Source organism: Notolabrus celidotus, chromosome 6 (genome assembly GCF_009762535.1).
Source record: "Notolabrus celidotus isolate fNotCel1 chromosome 6, fNotCel1.pri, whole genome shotgun sequence".
Lineage (NCBI taxonomy): Eukaryota > Metazoa > Chordata > Actinopteri > Labriformes > Labridae > Notolabrus > Notolabrus celidotus.
Window position 1 is genome coordinate 2,134,744 of NC_048277.1, and position 16,825 is coordinate 2,151,568.

Genomic DNA, 16,825 nt, shown 5'->3' on the forward strand with positions numbered 1-16,825 from the left:
AATATTGAGGAATAGCAGAGATATTCAACTGTACTTGCATGAAATCTGGTTGTTTTAGTCAGGATTATGCTCAAATATATTTTCCCCAACTTTATTTAAGTTCCATATTAAGAGCCAACCTTCAATTTAGTAAATTCCTGCTTTATTCCCGTTTATTCCCAACCATTCCTGTTAATTCCCATAAATTACTGTTTATTCCCAACAATTCCCGTTTATTCCCATAAATTCCTGTTTATTCCCAACAATTCCCGTTTATTCCCATAAATTCCTGTTAATTCCCATAAATTCCCATTTATTCCTATACGTTCCTGTTAATTTCCATAAATCCCTGATAATTCCAATGGAAAGTTTCCAATTCCTGGAATTTTGCAACCCTAAGTAAGAGTCAAACACGCCACAGCAGACTGATGCATGTAGTGGGAAGGTTAGATAATCAGACACTTTTGCAAAAGGCTCAGTTACATTTCTCCACAGACTCTTTCTGTATGAATATCAGGTGCATCAAACAACTCTGGTGAGGCCTGCAAAGCATGAGGAGGTGAGTGTTTTGTCTTCAGCACGTTTAATCCCAAATCAGATATCATGCATTGCACTTCCCTCTCCTAATTGTCTCCAACCACAATCGCTGGCATGATAAAAACAGCTCCTTTGAGGTGAAAGACTTTATATCCAAAGCTGAACACTGTCTCTGTAGAACTCAATCCAAATCAGTCTGTAAGACAGAGAACCAGCGGAAGAGATTGAGAGGAAGACCCTTTTAGGTTACACAACACAGCAGATGAAATCCAGAATTTTTCCTCCCCTTCTATTTTGAGCAGATCTAAAATAGGCCGCGTAATGCATTTGTTGATGCATGCTAAATTCTGAGTGCATGTGAGGTTGTGTGTGTGGGCATCAGGCTGACGGCGTTGTTAATAATTCAGTAGTCCTACACACAGCTGTGCCATCATCTGGCTGCATCACACGAGCCAAGGCTGAGGACGAGTGTCTGGAAAGTGATACATTAGTTACACGTGAGAGGTGTAAAGACGGAGGAAGCATAGGCCTGGTGTTTACACCGGGACTGGATCCTTTTAAAGAGTGAGCTGATGTGACGACACTCTTACTCTGTGTAGAAGACATATGGAAAGTGCAAACTTGGCCTATGACCTTATGCTGGTCAGAGTTTAAGTGGAGTTTGACTGTGTGTGTATTTGTGTTTATGTATGTCGCAGCAGAAGTATGCACACAAGAAACCCACGTGCGTATGCTCGTGTGACTATTTCATAAGAGTCCCACGTGTGTGTGTAAGCAATGCATGCAGCCCTACTCTGAGATGCACGCCTGTCTGATTTATTTATTCTTCACTTCAGAACTGATCCTTCATATAGAGCACATCTTCCTTAAGTTTGTTAAGCAGTCTGTGCTGCATGGTATTATTTCAGGCTTGCATTTCAAAGCCCATCAATGCATCCATCCATTTTCATCCCCTTATCTAGGATCAAGTCGAAGGTGCATCATTTACCCATAGCTCATGACCATATGGTGGTTGGAACCAAGCATCAACCTCCGGTCTCAAACAATGAAGCTCATTCGGAAGTGTTATAAACTGCAATACATTGAGAATCTGCTTGTAGCTGTCTGCAAACACATACACACCCATTCAAATTTCCCATTCACTTTTTTGTATGTGTGTGTACTTTACAAAAGAAGAAGATGTGATTCTCTTGATTTAGCAGCTTGTAACAGTAGTCTTCCCTCACCTGCCTGTCCGTCTGCTTCTATGGTGTCATTTGTGATGAATGGCATTCCTCTTTGTTTTACTGCCCTCTACTGGTCTGGTGGTGTAGTGCATTAATTTTTTTTCCCCTCCATACGTCACTGGCCTGATTTGCACAATCTCCCTGGGACTTCAGCCCGCAGTCGAAACGCAGACAACAATGGGGGCACAGGAACCTTTTAGTTCAGGGGAAAGTAGTTCTGGGGGATAAAAGACCCCAGAACTCTTGGTCGAAATGCACCTGTAGCTGTTGGCTGTTGGCTAGGAGGCTGATCTTTACAATATCATTGCTGACGTATTACCTATCCACCTCTCAATCTCATGCTCCATTTTAATGTCACTGGTGAACAAGACATTGAGATACTTGAACTCCCTCACTTGGGGCAAAGACTCGCTCTGCACCCAGAGAGAGAAACCTACTGAACTCTGAAGCCCCCAAACTGGACACCCTCATCACCCCAGCTGCCCCTTGAGATTCTGTTCACAAAGATCACAAACAGAATAAGCGAACAAGCTGATTGAAATTTATTTATTTAACCTTTATTTAACCAGATAAGTCCCATTGAGATCAAGACCTCATTTTCAAGGGCGACCTGGCCAAGAGGTCAGCAGCACACGTCAGAATAAATGGCACAACTCAACAACATAGAACATATATGCAGACAGTATGTAGAAGCAAACAATAATAATTTAAAAAGTGCAACTTATTTTCAAGTAAAGTGCAGTTTGTGATTACAAAACAGCATTTAAAAACACAGGCACTGTTCTGGGGTCTGTCTTTCATTTAAGATGGACTTAAAGGTGTCCAGAGAGATGAGATCCGACAGATTCAAGTCCTTCTGGAGTTTATTCCAAGCAGTAGGAGCAGCAAAACTGAACGCTCTCTTACCAAACTCTGTCCGAACACGGGGAACACACATCCGCAAAGTGTCACAGGAGCGCAAGGCATAGTGACTTCCTGATCTCTGAAGATAAACACATAAATACATTGGGACCAAGCCAAGTAGACATTTGTAAATTAGACGAAGCCAATGTGTATGCCTGCGCACACTCAGGGATGGGCAGTCGGCTCTGACATAAAGCTCACAGTGGTGAGTGAGGCGTTTGCAACCCGTGACAAACCTCAGCACGCAGTGATATACACTGTTTAAAGACAACAAAAATTTAGCCGAGGCTCCCAAGTACAAGACATCACCATAATCAATAAGAGGCAGGAATGTTGCAGACACTAAAAGTTTCCTCGCTCTGAGGGAGAAACAGGATTTATTCCTGTAAAGGAAACCTAGTTTCACCCTAAGTTTGGAGACCAGGCTGGATATATGAGTTTTAAATGAAAGCTCCCTATCGAGAATAAAACCCAAGTATTTGTAATCAGCGACAAGTTCTATGGGTTTCCCTTGTGAGGTTACGATCGAGGGGATGTTTTCTTGGGACTCATTTGAAGTAGAAAAAAGCATCAATTTGGGTTTGTCTGCATTCAGGACCAGTTTTAGTTTCAGCAGACGAGACTGAATAATATCAAAGGCAGACTGTAAAACTCAAAAGCTTGAGTAATTGATGACGAACAACAGTAAATAATGGTCTCATCAGCATACAAGTGATACCAGGCATTTGACAAGTTATCACACAGGTCATTTACATAAATTGAGAATAAAATAGGTCCTAAAACGGAACCTTGGGGCACGCCCTTTAGGAGCTCTAAAGAGGAAGAAGAGCTGGCTCCAGCCACCTGCACACACTGTGTTCTGTTTGACAGGTAATTGGCAAACCAGGATGCTGCACAATTTGATATGCCAATGCGTTGGAGGGCATTAATCAGTAACCCATGGTCCACTGTGTCAAATGCCTTTGACAAATCAATAAACAGAGCTATACAGTGTTTTTTACTGTCAAGAGCCTCAGTTACATCGTTTAAAACCTTAAGTGCCGCTGTAATAGTGCTGTGTTGTTTTCTAAAACCAGATTGATATTTGGATAAAATATTATTTAGGTCTAGAAAGTCCTTTAACTGGTCGCTGATTATCCTTTCAAACACCTTTGCCAGGACACACAGTTTAGAGATCGGCCTGTAATTATTTACATCTGAGGGGTCGCCTCCCTTTAACAGGGGAACGACAAACGCAGCTTTCCAGACTTTAGGGATCTCATTAAATCAAAAAATGTCTGACTTTGTGCCAGGTCTGAGGACCCAGCCATCACTTTGGTCATACAGGGATTGGATAGCTTGCATTAACAGCCCAGGAACCCCCTGAGGGGACATGATTGTAGGCCTTCACTGGGCCTTCACCAGAGGTTCCTCGTTCACCCACACTACACATTGTTTTTTTTGGGTACTAACTAAAACCAAAGCACTACTCAGGTTCAGATTGGGCAGGCCGTTCCTCCCAATCAAACCCCTCAAGGTGTCCATCATTGCAAATGTGGGCATTGAAGTCTTCATTGAAGTATAAAGTGTCCAGTCAGAAGTCCTTCCAGAACCAGACTCCAAGAACGCCAGGTACTCAACTGTTATTTGGTGTGTATGCACAAAAAACTGTAAACATGAATCAATTTAAATCAATAAAATAATCTTTAATTAATGTTTTTACCAACGTGTTTATATCTTAAGTTAGTAGTTGGGTAATAGGCAGGATAATGTATGATTAGCAGGTAGTTATGGGAAATAGAACCTGGACAGGGTGAGACAAGACCCAGACGCAAAGCAGAGGGGTCTTGTCTCACCCTGTCAGGGTTGTATTTACCATAACTACCTGCTAACCATACATTATCCCTTAAATAACAACCACAATATAAAAATGACATCAGATGGTCAAACGCCAATTCAAAAAAATGTGTCTTTAGCTGCTTTCTGAAAGCTTCAGCAGAGACAGCACGACACATTTTCACAGGAAGATTGTTCCAATGATTTGGAGTCAATTATCTAATATTATTATTATTACAAACACATACATGAGTTTTGATTCCACATCTCCCACTGCACCACAGACTGATTTAACAACACCAGAGAAATGTTCTACATGTGAAATAAGGAAATGAGACAGGCGTCTGGAAGTGTGGCTACGTGCAAGACTTGCACCATACTTTTATGCATACTCATACTGGTAACAAATAATAACATGAGCGTGTATGAGACCGGAACCCTGCTGTGTCAGGGTGTGTGTGTCTTTGTGTGTGTATGATGAGCAAATAAACAGCAGCAGGAAGAGAGGTACTCAGTTAAATATGCGGATCCAACCACATAACTCTGTCAATATCCATTATGAAAGCTATCGAGCAGCAAACATTAGATGTGTCATTCAGTGCTTTGTGGGAAATGGATGTCATGCATAGAGAGAGTATGGATTTCCTGAAATGACTGAGCCAAGCAAAGTAACCTTGACCTCACATATCCGTCTTTCTCATGCGTCTCACTGACACATCTTTTGGAATCCACTTTCTCCAGCTGATCAGTGGCCACGGTTACATGATGTTTTTTAATTCAGAATTAATTATTCAGAATTAAATAATTCAGAATTAAAGTATTCTCCTTCGTGTTTACATGGAAATAGTAATTCTGAATTGAGGTTTACATGGAAAACACGTTTGATCGTCTTTATTCAATTCTTCTTAAAGGTGACATATCATGCAAAATGGACTTTTTAATGGTTCTTTACCTGAAATATGTGTCCCTGGCATGTCTACAAACCCCCCGAGAATGAAAAAAATCCATTCTGCCCCTGTTCTGATTTCTCCACCTTTCTGTAAATGTGTGTGAAACGAGCCGTTTCAGACTTCAGTGTTTTTGTTACGTAACAACAATATCCGGTCTGTCACAGAGTCAGAGCTCGGAGCTTGTTCAGCCCATAGACTGCATAAAAGGTCGGTTTTACTCCCCACGTCTGCAGATTTGAAGATCTAGTGGATGATTTTTATTTATCATGGATAAGTGCTAGCGCTAGTTAGCATAGCCACATAGCTACATGTTCGTATCTGTGTACCAAGACACGTCTACATACTGATAAATAAAACAACAAGAAACACTAAATCTGTGACCAATCCTTCAGAAAGGTCCTGCTGCAGGCGCCTCTCTGTCAGGATCAGATTCTGGATCAGATTCAGAGGGTTGAAGTAACGTGATCTCTGAGCAGCCGTGTATATTCAGCCAACATGTAAACATTAGATCAACGTGCTGGAGAGCCGAGGCACATCCACTTCCTGAGGGGGCGTGGTCAGAGGGAAAACAGAGTGTTCTGAGGAGGACTGAAGAAAAGGACTTTTCAGGCAGACCAAAATCTGATTTCAAAGTGTTTTTTTGAGCATAAACTTTAAAGACATGTTTTGGGGACCTCTTAGACCAATATATATTGATGAAAAAAGTGTGATATGTCACCTTTAAGGTCTGGGGGTTGGGAAGGGTTCTGATTGGACAGGGGCGGGCGTGATGTATTTACGTCTACCGGAAGGAAACAGACTCCAGTCCCTGCTTCTTTCATTTTCGGTTACAACATGGAAGACCACACAATAAGTACAATTTTCACTTTGATTTTGATTATAGTTTTGAATAAGCAGCTCCACACAGAGGAGAGCGGGAGTTTGAGGGGCCCAAGCCGCTTTTGTTGTTGTGTGCCTTTGCTTTGTTGAACTCCTGCTTCAACAATTTCCACTTGTTTTTTTTTTACCTGGGTGGCGTCTCTGTCAGGGAAACCTCCCTCGATTAACTTGGACGCTACAGCTTTAAAAAGGTCCACATTTCTATGCTTCCGTCCATGAACTCTTCTCATGATATCCATTTCTTCTAAGGCTCCTATCAAATAAATAGTCTCGGCTCGAGTCCAACGCTTGCTTCGGGCGGTCATCCTGGAATATGTGCCCGGAATACGAAACCTTTGACTGTTCTGTCAAAGATGTAAGGCGGCTGATTGATGAGATCTCTCAGGCCTCGCCAGCATGTTTAATCAGGGACTGGGCCAAAACTCAGCTCTGGCGGAAAACATCACAGCAACAATTGCCAAGTTTATCTGCAAAGACATGCATAATTTATACCTGATTCCCTTACAAGAAACAACAGGAATCTAGGACTGTTAAGTATCAACATATTTATTTCACAGTCACACTGGTTGAATTTTTGGCTACAAAGTTACTGAATCGATTTCAAGTCACTGAATAGTTTCGGATTGTATCATTCTAAATGAACCAATATCATCCTTTAATCGTATCGGCAACTACAAATCATGAAACGAATTGAATCATTGTTAAAAGAATCGTTACACCCCTCAGTCCAACCATTGCTTATTCCTAAAAATGTCTATAAGTGCAAAACTGCTCCAACTCTAAATCATCCACACATATCTTCTTTACCAGCCCGATCACGCGGGAGCATTTCATCATGCTGATGTTAGTTCAAAGTAACAGCCAACAGCTGCTTGATGAGTAGCAGCAGATGTATGAGACATTTTCTACTCCCCCTGAGGTGGTATTGATTCAAATTCAGCTTTAGCAGGTCAAATGGTGGAAGTGCACCACAGCTCTGCGTGCAGAACAACATTCAAGAGAGGATACATTAGTGAAATTATCAGGACACATCATTGCACAGTAGATTTGCAGGTTGGCACAGTACGAAGGGATGAACTGTGCTGCAGCAGTTAAAAAGAAACCTGTTCTGGGGCAGTTTGAGGCAGGATGCATAGAAGGTATAACAACATTAGAGTGACTTCATTTAAAGGTGACACATCACGCTTTTTTCATCAATATATATTGGTCTAAGAGGTCCCCAAAACATGTCTTTAAAGTTTATGCTCAAAAAAACACTTTGAAATCAGATTTTGGTCTGCCTGAAAAGCCCTCTTCTTCAGTCCTCCTCAGAACACTCTGTTTTCTCTCTGACCACGCCCCCTCAGGAAGTGGATGTGCCTCGGCTCTCCAGCACGTTGATCTAATGTTTACATGTTGGCTGAATATACACGGCTGCTCACAGATCGCGTTACTTCAACCCTCTGAATCTGATCCAGAATCTGATCCTGACGGAGAGGCGCCTGTAGCAGGACCTTTCTGAAGGATTGGTCATAGATTTAGTGTTTCTTGTTGTTTTATTTATCAGTATGTAGACGTGTGTCTTGGTACACAGCTACGAACATGTAGCTATGTGGCTATGCTAACTAGCGCTAGCACTTATCCATGATAAATAAAAATCATCCACTAGATCTTCAAATCTGCAGACATGGGGAGTAAAACCGACCTCTACCAGAAAGGCAGCAGGACCTTTCTGAAGGATTGGTCACAGATTTAGTGTTTCTTGTTGTTTTATTTGTCAGTATGTCGACGTGTGTCTTGGTACACAGCTACAGCTACAGCTACAGCTACAGCTATGAATATGTAGCTATGTGGCTATGCTAACTAGCGCTAGCACTTATCCATGATAAATAAAAATCATCCACTAGATCTTCAAATCTGCAGACGTGGGGAGTAAAACCGACCTTTGTGTTTATTAAGACAGCCTACAATTAGCATGCCTCCCTCCTAAGCTCCTTGTTAGCACACATTTGTGCAGGTAATGAAAAACGGAGGAGGGATTCAGTATTATTTTATACAGTCTATGGGCTGAACAAGCTCCGAGCTCTGACTCCGTTACAGACCGGATATTGTTGTTACGTAACAAAAACACTGAAGTCTGAAACGGCTGGTTTCACACACATTTACAGAAAGGTGGAGAAATCAGAACAGGGGCAGAATGGATTTTTTTCATTCTCGGGGGGTTTGTAGACATGCCAGGGAAACATATTTCAGGTAAAGAACCATTAAAAAGTCAATTTTGCATGATATGTCACCTTTAAACAATTATGAACCTTTGAATACTTCACTTCACATCTATTGTGCTCGACATAAAGGCCAACCTCTGGGGCTTTCATGCCTCCATAAGAAGGCATGGAGGTCAAGGCAAGTCAAGTCAACTTTATTTATATAGCACATTTAAAAACAACCAGTGTTGGCCAAAGTGCTTTACAAGGTCAAAAGTAAAAAGTACATAAAGACAACACTAAACAACACAACGTATTGGGATGTTAATGTCCTCTTCACGAGGAGAAGGCCAAAGAGAAGAGATGGGTCTTCAACAAAGATTTAAAACATTCAACAGTGGGGGCGATCTTAATTGGAGTGGCAAGCCATTCCAGAGCTTGGGGGCTACTTTTAGGCACATCCAGGAGCAGCTGGTTTGTTGACCTCAGTGCTCGAGCTGGGTTGTGAACATAAAGGATATCGGCCAAGTAGGATGGTGCCAATCCATTTAGGGCCTTGTATGTTAAAAGTTCAATTTTAAAATCAATCCTGTGACGGACTGGGAGCCAGTGGAGAGCACACAGCACAGGTGTGATGTGCTCCCTCTTTTTCCTGCCAGTCAGGAGGCGAGCGGCAGCGTTTTGAGCGAGCTGCATGCGCTGAATAGACGACACGTCTAAGGAGGGTTAAAAGCCAGAGTGAAGTAAAGAAACAAAGCAAACTTTCTGCATGAACAGTGACTCAGCAGAATCAACCTGTTGTACTTAAACACACCCGCAGACTATCCACAGTTTATATCCCCAGCTTTATTTAGCCTGTCCTTCAAGGTGAATGATAGCTTGGTGTGCTGTGAGCTGATCACACACGGATGCACACAAATACACACCGTAGATTAACCATAGATAATAATATATTATAGATAATACATGGATGTAGACTCCATGACGTCACCTATTTATATATCTATAAAATAATATATGTAGAGATATAGATATACAGTATATGTGTGTTTCTGGTGCCGAGGATGGATGCATATGCGTATATGCAGTATATACACTACCAGTCAAACGTTTGGAAACATCTTCTCATTCAAGGGTTTGTATTTATTGTAACGATTGTAAACACTGTAGATTAATACTGAAGACATCAAAACTATGAAAGAACATATATGGAATTATGTAATGAACCAAAAAGTGTTAAACAAAGCAGAATCTGTTTTATATTTTAGATTCTGTAAAGTAGCCCCCTTTTGCCTTCATGACAGCTTTGCACACTCTTGGGATTCTCTCAGTCTGCTTCATGAAGTGGTCTCCTGGAATGGTTTCTAATGAACATGAGCCTTGTCAAGAGTTCATTTGTAGAATGACTTGCCTTCTTAATGTGTTTGAGACCATCAGTTGTGTTGTTCAGAGGTAGGGTTAGTACACAATGGATAGCCCTATTTGACTACTGTTGTAATCCAGATTATGGCCAAACCAGATTATTTCATAGTTTTGATGTCTTCAGTATTAATCTACAATGTGAAAATAATTACAATAAATAAAAAACATTGAAGGAGAAGGTGTGTCCAAACTTTTGACTGGTAGTGTACATACATAACACTGATAGAAAGAAGAGAGAGAAGAGTAAGGAGCAGGAAAGGATGAAAAAAGCCACAGCTTGCAACACATCCACATCACACGCTGGAAATCGCTGTCCAAATGAAAAAGAAGGAAGATCAAAGAAAGAAGATATCCACTGCTGGCAACGCACATCTTATAAGAAGCAGGATGTTGCTACCTTTTAATAATCTCACATCACAAGCTGGCATCGCTGCCCCCAAAAAAGGAAAGAAGGAGCAGAAGGAGAAGAGATAAAGAAAGAAGACAGAAGCCGTGGCTGGCATTTCACATCGCAAGCAGGGCATTGCGCTCTTTTTCCATCTGAAGGAAGGAAGGAAGAGGAACAAGATGAGCCATTGCTGGCAAATTTGTAAGCAGGGCATTGCTGTCCTTAAGCCATTGCTAAGGGACATTATTAAAGGGAAATATCAAGCTGTGTATTCGATGGGATTTGCACCCCTTTCATTTTGGGGATAGATTCTGCTGCAGCTCAGAGCAGACGCCTTTCCATCAACCTTTCTCCATGAGTAGGGAGTTCAAGCACGAAATATTCAGCATCATAGTTACAACCTGACCTTATTTTTTTATAGATATCACCATGTGGTAAACACTGTAAAAATTAAAACTTAAACTTGTTGGCTTGAAAATGATTTTTTGGTAATGTAAACAAAAAAAAAATCCATTTTGTTTCAAACTACATCAAAGTAGTTATCTCAACTACCTGTATAAAGTGTGTTGTGTAAAGTTGGTCTCATTTCATAAGTGAGGTTGGCAAAACTTAAAATAATTGGTTTGAGGCTAGGCTAAATTATTTGAGTATGCTTCAGGCAAAGAATGGGGTCTCAAACAGAAGATGGGACACCTCAAGCACTGCAGGTATCTGCACCAAGACAGGGTTGTGTATTCGGGGGGACGTTTAGGGGGTCTAGACATTGAAATTTAAAAAACAAAAGGAACCAAAATTGCCATTACAGAGGTCACGCATGGTCATCTCTGGCTGAATTTCACCCAGATGTCCAAGTGGGAGAAGAAGAAGCTCCTTTATGCCTCTTTTTTAGCAACCACCACTGTCCCCCAAAACAAGGCCCCAACAGACAGGTACGCCAACCTGCAGAGCACTCATCTGCAGAGAGAAACGTCTCATAGGACCTAGCTGCTCCCTTTGGGGTGGGAGGTATGAACGGTACCCACCTGTTAGGACCAGGGGTGCAGCTCGCTCAGCTGGAAGTGAAGCTTCCACAAAAACTCTTCCCCCTGGTGGCTGGCTGCAGTATAGGCCAAAACTCTGTCTCCCCCATTCATTTGAATGGGGGAGCAGTCAAACTTTAAAAAATAAATACACGTGGTACTAATGTTTCTCACATCCGTATGCTGTGGTGATATGTAGTTAGTATTTGACTGTTTTGTGTTCAAGGACTCTTTTTTCTGAAGAGTTTTTTTTTCGTTAGTTATTAGAGTTTAAAAAACGGGGTTTTACTTCCTGGTTTACTTTGATTGACAGCTGCCATAGAGAGAAACTCCATAGGACCTTGGGACGCTACGCTGCAGGGCGGAGCTCGTTACCTTGGCAACACACAAACTCCCTACTGTGCAGACTCTGGCTGCAGAAAAATTTACAAGATGGCAGCGCTCTGGAACAGGATATTTTGGCTTCAAAACCGTTCAATGGGAAAAGGGCGGAGCAACGCTGTCCATTATATATACAGTCTATGGTCAGGACACAGTCCCACAGCAGTGAAGTGTTTAAAACCAAAACTAGTATTGCAGCATCCTTTGATAGTGAAATCCATTTGGCACACACCCTCACAATACCCCACCACAGTTCTGATTGCAGTTCCCTGTCCACTCGGCTCTACCAGAGGTTACAGCAAGCAATCAACACAAATCATAAAAAGGTAGCTCCCATTATTCTGGAGAGAACTTTATAAATATGTTAAAAGAATGGGAAGCATGTTAGATTCTTATCAGGGCAGATAAAAAGCTACAGCAGGGGTCTGGAAAGGAACTGACGTACACAATCAAGGCTAATGAAAGAAGCTTGAGTCTCGCTTTAAATGGTTACCACAAATAGGACATGGATTGGTATTGTGGTGAGGTGTTGAAATTCCTGGTGTTACTCATGAGCTGAATATATAAATGTCCTCATGTAACTAAACCTTGACATCCTAATGAACATGCTTTTGAATCTCACAATATGGTCTTTATCTCCATCTTCACTCCTGTTTATCTCCACAGCCAATGAGCATGGTAGAATAACTCATGTCCACACAGTAGCCACAAGCACGGTCACACTGAGCAACAGCAACAGGCAGCACGTACAGATATTTGTTCTGCACAAGCTGGTCAGCACAGTTAGTCTAAAGCAGCACACAAAGCAGCACTTTCTCATTTATTCATGAATAAATCGATGAACTCTGCCGGTTAGTCTAATCCACTCATCAAGAGTCTGAACTGGATACCTGATGATGGTAACTGCCCTCCCTTCGATATGAGGTCTGAGCAGGAAGAGAGTGAAGGGGATAAAAGCAGGGAGAGGTTAGGGTGATACAATGGACCAGAGGAAAGATCAGAGCTAAGTCTAGAGCTGGACTCTGAATCAGACAGTGCTTAAAGAAGTCAAAGTAGGCAAAGCAGCAGAGTGTCTGGGACAGATTTAAAGGATGACGAGGCATTAGAGGGAAAACAGGACCCTTGGATGATCAAACATACCGTATTTGAGTTACCTGAAACTTACCTTAGAGAAAGAATACTGTATATACATATCTAATTAATACATGCATACTGGCATTGACTCTTATAAACATTGCTGCATCAAATGTAAAATAGAATTTTTAAACAACCATTCAGTGTATGATATGCAGACAATGGATAATAACTAAAAAGATGCAGACAGATACAAAATGTACAATAGAAGGAGTAAGAAATGCACTTGCAGAATCTCTTCCACTTTAGGTTTAACCTTTGTGCTCACTGTGGTGTCTCCTCCCAGCACTACACTCATTTTTCAAATTGCATAAAACACAATCTCTTTCAATTTGACAAATCTGAGCTACAAAAACAATCCTCATATTTGGCAAAACATGTGACCATGTTTATTGTCTTTTTAAAATTTCAAGTCATTTTGATATATTTAGTCATTTTGATATTTAATTCACCTTATTTTTATTTTTTTCACACTTCATGTAAAGCCTCTTTGAGTACCTAGAAAAGTGCTATATAAGGCTTATCAATTATTATTACTATCATTTCTATTATTACTACTATTACTATTATTATGATCAACGTTATTATTATTATTATTATTATTATATGAAAGTGACTATTTTTATTATTATTATCATTATCAATATAATTATTATGTTATTTTTCTTATCAATAAGGATAGTAATAATAATAACAATAATACAATTATTATCATTATTGTTATTATTGCTATTATTATTATTACTACTATTTTTTATGATGAACGTTATTATTATTATTATTTATTATTGTTATAATTTTTGTTATTATTAATGAGACTATTTTACTACTATTATTATCATTAATCTAACTGTTAACAATAATAATAATAATAATAATAATAATAATAATAATAATAATAATAATAATAATAATTATTATTATTATTATTATTATTATTATTATTATTATTATAGTTCTAATAATTTTAGAACAGCCTCAATTTTTTTTAAACCATGGTCATAGATTCAAGTGAAGACATCTGGAGTCAATAGTAAAATATGACCTCTGAAGAGTTTTCCTTGAACTTATAAGATCATTACATATGAACTTAAACAGTAAATATATACATATATGAAATGACATGAGCAGGATAAGGGGACAGAACAGTTTGGGGATGAAGGACAGTCTTACCTTGGAGCGGGTTTTGAAGGTCCTGAAGGCGCCGGCTTTGAAGATTACTCTGTTCCTCTTGCATAAAATGAAGGCCACCATGCCGATCACCACCAAAAGCAGGAAGAGAGGCGTCAGAACAGCCATGATCCACAAGTTGCTCGGAGGTACCTTCACCACAGCTGAAAACATATGATTTCAAATTTAACAGTGCATTCATCATACCAAAATACACTTTTAACCCTCCTGTTGTCCACAAACTTCCTAACATCTTTTATCCTTGGGGTGAATTTCAAGTCTTCGTGGGAAAGACATTTTCCCCCTCCCCATGTTGTGTGAACTATCAGTGGTTCTCACAGTACTACAGGTGTGGTTATGTTAAATTAGGCCCCTAAAGCAGAGGGAGGTTTTTGTAGATTATAAAATTGTATGTTATAGTGACCTCAATATCATCCAAAACAACCCCCAAAAAATGTGTTTAAAATGTTGAAACGTTTTATTTACACAGCTTAAACAGGCTGGGGTCAAATTGACCCCAAGAAAAAATAATGCGTACAATTTTTTCACAGGACATTGGAACATATCATCATGATAATTTCATGTTTACCTAGTTGTCCCCTTTAAATTAACCAAATAACAAAGATGTCAATCATTAATTAAACATTAAATGGGGTCAAATTGACCCCAAGGATATTAGGAGGGTTAAATTCTGCCGATTTCAACACAATTTCAACACAATTTTAAGATTCACTTTTGATCTATATTGTTTCTAACTCTTCCTCTCAGTCATAATGTGTCAATCGCCATTAAAAGCTATTTTCAATCAGAAAAAGTAATATTGATGATTAAACTCATAAACTATCACACTTTAAATTTAAAATAACTCCTTCATTAATGCAAAAAAAATCCAGTTAATTTCCTCCCACTTCTTAATTTAATAATATTCTGTAACATTCTCTTACATGTCTTTAAAGGTTTACACTTTCCTTCTTTTCTTTCTTTGTCTTTTATCACAAAGCACTGTACAGTAAGTTAACAAGCTTACGTTCAGCCTGTATCTGTACGAAGTATCCCAACGTCAGGGCCATAGTCTGAGGGTCCAGACCGCTCAGGGTCTTAGCAGCAGCTGTTCCAATGATGGGGGATCCATGATACTGGGTGTAGTACGTCATCTCAGCTGTGTTCTTGGGACCGGGGATCCTGCGAATGCTCACCATCTGAAAGAGTACATCAGGACAGATTAAATAATAAAATAATAATAATAATAATAATACATTTTATTTATATAGCGCTTTTCAAAAACTCAAAGACACTGTACAATTGTTAAAATCAATACAAGCAAAAAAACAAAATAACAAATAACACAGATCAAACAAAACAACAGTACAATCACAAATGCACCACGTCTGTGGAATTCCCTGCCCAGCCACCTCAGAACCCCACAGACTGTGGATGCTTTTAAAAAACATTTAAAGACCTTCCTCTTTAAAGAGGCTTTTAACTGATTTTAAGTACTGCTTTTAAAAGTTTGTTTTTACTGTGTGCCTGTAGCACTTTGAGATTTCTGGAAATGAAAAGTGCGTTATAAATAAAATGTATTATTATTATTATTATTATGAAAAGCTAACTTAAAAAGGTGAGTTTTTAAAAGAGATTTGAAAGCTGAAGGGTCAGAGCAGTTTTGGATATGGGAGGGGAGTGAGTTCCAGAGGGTGGGGGCGGCTACTGAGAAGGCTCTGTCCCCCCAGGTTCGGTGCTTGGTTCTGTGAGGTGGGGACAGGAGGTTGGCGTGTGAGGAACGCAGGTTACAGGAAGGAGTGTGATGGTGGAGGAGGTCAGTGAGGTAGGAAGGGGCCTGGTGGTGGAGGGCTTTGTGGGTGAGGAGGAGGATTTTAAACTGTATGCGGTAGGTAGGGGACGGGGAGCCAATGAAGATGTTGGAGGACGGGGGTGATGTGGTCACGGGAGCGGGTGCGGGTGAGGAGGCGTGCAGCAGAGTTTTGAATGTATTGCAGTTTATGGAGGACTTTGGATGATGTGCCATACAGGATGCTATTACACTAATCTAAATGGGATGTGATGAAAATACAGAAACCTTTTGATCTCTGCCGTATCTATAGGGGCACAATCAACATTCTGAACTAGCACTTTAGAAGTGGACCCAGAGGGAGTGCACACTGATTCAGAAGAAAAGACACGTCTCCATCAAAAGTCACAACAACTCTGAACTTCTAAGTAAGACTTAAATCAATTAAAGCTATGGTTGGTAGTCACAGAAAACTAGCATGAATTTGAATGTGGCATTTCCTCAGGACACTGTCTAACCCCTCCCCTCGGAGCCCAAAACGACGCCCCCGCTCACATGCCAGAGCGCCCAGGGGTGCATCTCGCTCGCCTGGAGGTGAAGCTTTCAGCAGTGTGTCTGCCCCCTGGTGGCTGGCTGCAGTGTAGGTCAAAAAATCCGTCTCCCCCATTCATTTGAATTGGGTTTTACTTCTGGGTTTCCTTTGATTCACAGCCCCCGTAGAGAGAAACTTCAAAGGACACACAGCGTCTTGTGACGTTACGCTGTAGGGCGGAGCTTATTACAGTGGCTTCACAGGCTCTGGCTTCACAATGGCTGCGCCCAGGAGCGGGATTTTTTGGCTTCAGAACCGTACAACAGGAAGAGGCGGAGCAATGCTGTCCATTTTTATTTACAGTCTATGCAAGCGCCGCTGATTCACCACCATATGATGGTGACTGATTCAAAACCGGTCCTAGACTCAGTCCTGAGGATATGCTACATTCAAATTCATGCTAGTTTTCCATGACCACCAACCCTAGCTTTAAGGCCTTTTAAATCCTGCCTTAAAAC

At 40.5% G+C, this 16,825-nt stretch overlaps 1 protein-coding gene across 1 annotated transcript in view; it reads right to left on the reverse strand.

Moving 5' to 3' along the window:
- Nucleotides 1-16,825, reverse strand: part of kiaa1549la (KIAA1549-like a) — a 93,106-nt gene that overhangs the window by 27,563 nt on the left and 48,718 nt on the right. Inside the window, exons 10-11 of the mRNA XM_034684882.1 lie at nucleotides 15,014-15,185; nucleotides 13,990-14,150 (exon numbers count right to left, since the gene is read on the reverse strand). Coding sequence (XP_034540773.1) covers nucleotides 13,990-14,150; nucleotides 15,014-15,185 — 333 coding nt within the window. The remainder of the gene's footprint in view (nucleotides 1-13,989; nucleotides 14,151-15,013; nucleotides 15,186-16,825) is intronic.